The sequence below is a fragment of the Molossus molossus genome, unplaced genomic scaffold, assembly GCF_014108415.1.
Source record: "Molossus molossus isolate mMolMol1 unplaced genomic scaffold, mMolMol1.p scaffold_m16_p_10, whole genome shotgun sequence".
NCBI lineage: Eukaryota > Metazoa > Chordata > Mammalia > Chiroptera > Molossidae > Molossus > Molossus molossus.
This window is the reverse complement of record NW_023425345.1, coordinates 497,328-498,902: the sequence shown is the minus strand read 5'-3', so window position 1 is coordinate 498,902 and position 1,575 is coordinate 497,328. Positions and strand designations below refer to the sequence as shown.

At 57.1% G+C, this 1,575-nt stretch overlaps 1 protein-coding gene across 3 annotated transcripts in view; it reads left to right on the top strand.

The window, feature by feature from the left end:
• SAMM50 (SAMM50 sorting and assembly machinery component) overlaps positions 1 to 1,575 on the top strand; it is a 150,063-nt gene continuing 148,488 nt past the window's right edge. For all 3 annotated transcript variants that reach the window (XM_036252736.1, XM_036252735.1, XM_036252734.1), the window contains exon 1: positions 1 to 86. In XM_036252736.1, coding sequence (XP_036108629.1) covers positions 66 to 86 — 21 coding nt within the window. In that variant the 5' untranslated portion in view covers positions 1 to 65. The remainder of the gene's footprint in view (positions 87 to 1,575) is intronic.

Below are 1,575 nucleotides of genomic sequence, written 5' to 3'. Positions count from 1 at the left end.
CCCCAGCAGCCGAGCCATGGTTTGGACCCGAGCAGCTGTGCGAGGCGGCAGGCGGAGAGGGCGCTATGGGGACGGTGCACGCCCGGGCAAGAGGCCCAGCAGGCTGTGTGACCTCGGGGCGGGCGCCGCGGGGGGACGCTCTCGCAGCTGCTCCCGGGGGTCCCCCGTGCAGGGGCTCCACGGGCAGCGTGGCCCGGAAGCCCCCGCGGGACGGGGCCGGGCGCTCCGCCGGCAGCGCCCCCGCGCTGGGCCGCCGCGGGCCTGGTGCAGGAGGCCGTCGAGAGCCGCCAGCCGGCCCCGCAGACCTGGGGCAGGACGCCGGCGCGCTGGGCGTGACTTGCCCAAGGTCACTCCGCGAGTCCCTGGTCCCGAAAGGAGTAGCGACCGTTTCCGTGGTGTCCTGGGCAGAGTGACTCGTTTTCTCTCCCTGACTCGACTTCTCTGCCTTCCGCCGCTTCCCGTGTCTGCTCACCTGTCACTTTCTCCAGTCACCTGCTTGGTAGCCTCGCGGACACCAATGTGACCTGTGAAGGTCTTCCAGCCGAGACCCGGCTAGGAGTCCTCCTTACTCTCCCCGTCCGAGTGGAGCCTCGCCGTGCCGTTAGGTCCCCTTGTAGAGTGGAGGCCCAGTAATCGTACCTACTGAACCGGGCTTGCTGCGGGAATTAGAAGACAGTGCAGCCCTGGTTTGGCTCAGCGGTGGGAGCGTGGGCCCTGGACCAGAGAGTCAGTAGCCCATGGTTCGGTTCCGCTAGGGGCACGCACCAGAAAAAAAAAAGGAAGACAATGCATATTAAGTTCTTACTTGGGTGCTTGGCGCGAACTAACTGCCTGCCAAACCGCTCTCCTTTCTGGTTATCTTAACTGAGGGCCAGAGAATGATATTTTGTCCAAGGGTCACACAGTTAGAGCCTCAGAATGTTCCAAATCTCAGATTTCTTGAGTCCCAGCCCTGAATACGACTTTCCTACTACAACATGGATGTTTGGCTTGCCCTGCTCCAAGTGTTCAGTGGTTTCCCGTTGTCTCCGAAGGAATTTGGCACAGACGTCTCAGCCTGGCATCCGGAATCGGACTTCACAGGTCTTTCCTTCAAATGACTCACCGTTGCTCTTCTGATACACTCGGGACTGGGCTGTTGCACCCAGCTCCTCCTCCATCCCCACCCCACACCATCATGAGTGGTCAGAATGTTCCTATCTGTTAGAACTTACTTCAAGTCACTGCCTACATAGACCTTGTCCTTGTCTCCCCAGCTGGATGGGCTCCTAGCTTACTAGACACTTTTTCTCTGATGCCCTGTTTTACCTCTGGTTGCATTTTTGTCTTACCTTTTTATTTATTTATTTTTTATATGCCCTAGCTGCCAGCGTGACCCAGAGAGCAAAAGGTTCAGGTCAGCCTCCCTCGGCCATTCTTTTCTTCCAGTACCTTTGTATCAAGATGGTCTTGCTAGTGTCAACCTGAGCCTTACTTGTCTTACCCTTTAGATTCTAAGTGTCTAGACGTTGCCGTAGGAACTGCATCTTACTTGGCTTGTGTCCCTTGTAGCATCTTTAAAAAAAAAATTTTTTT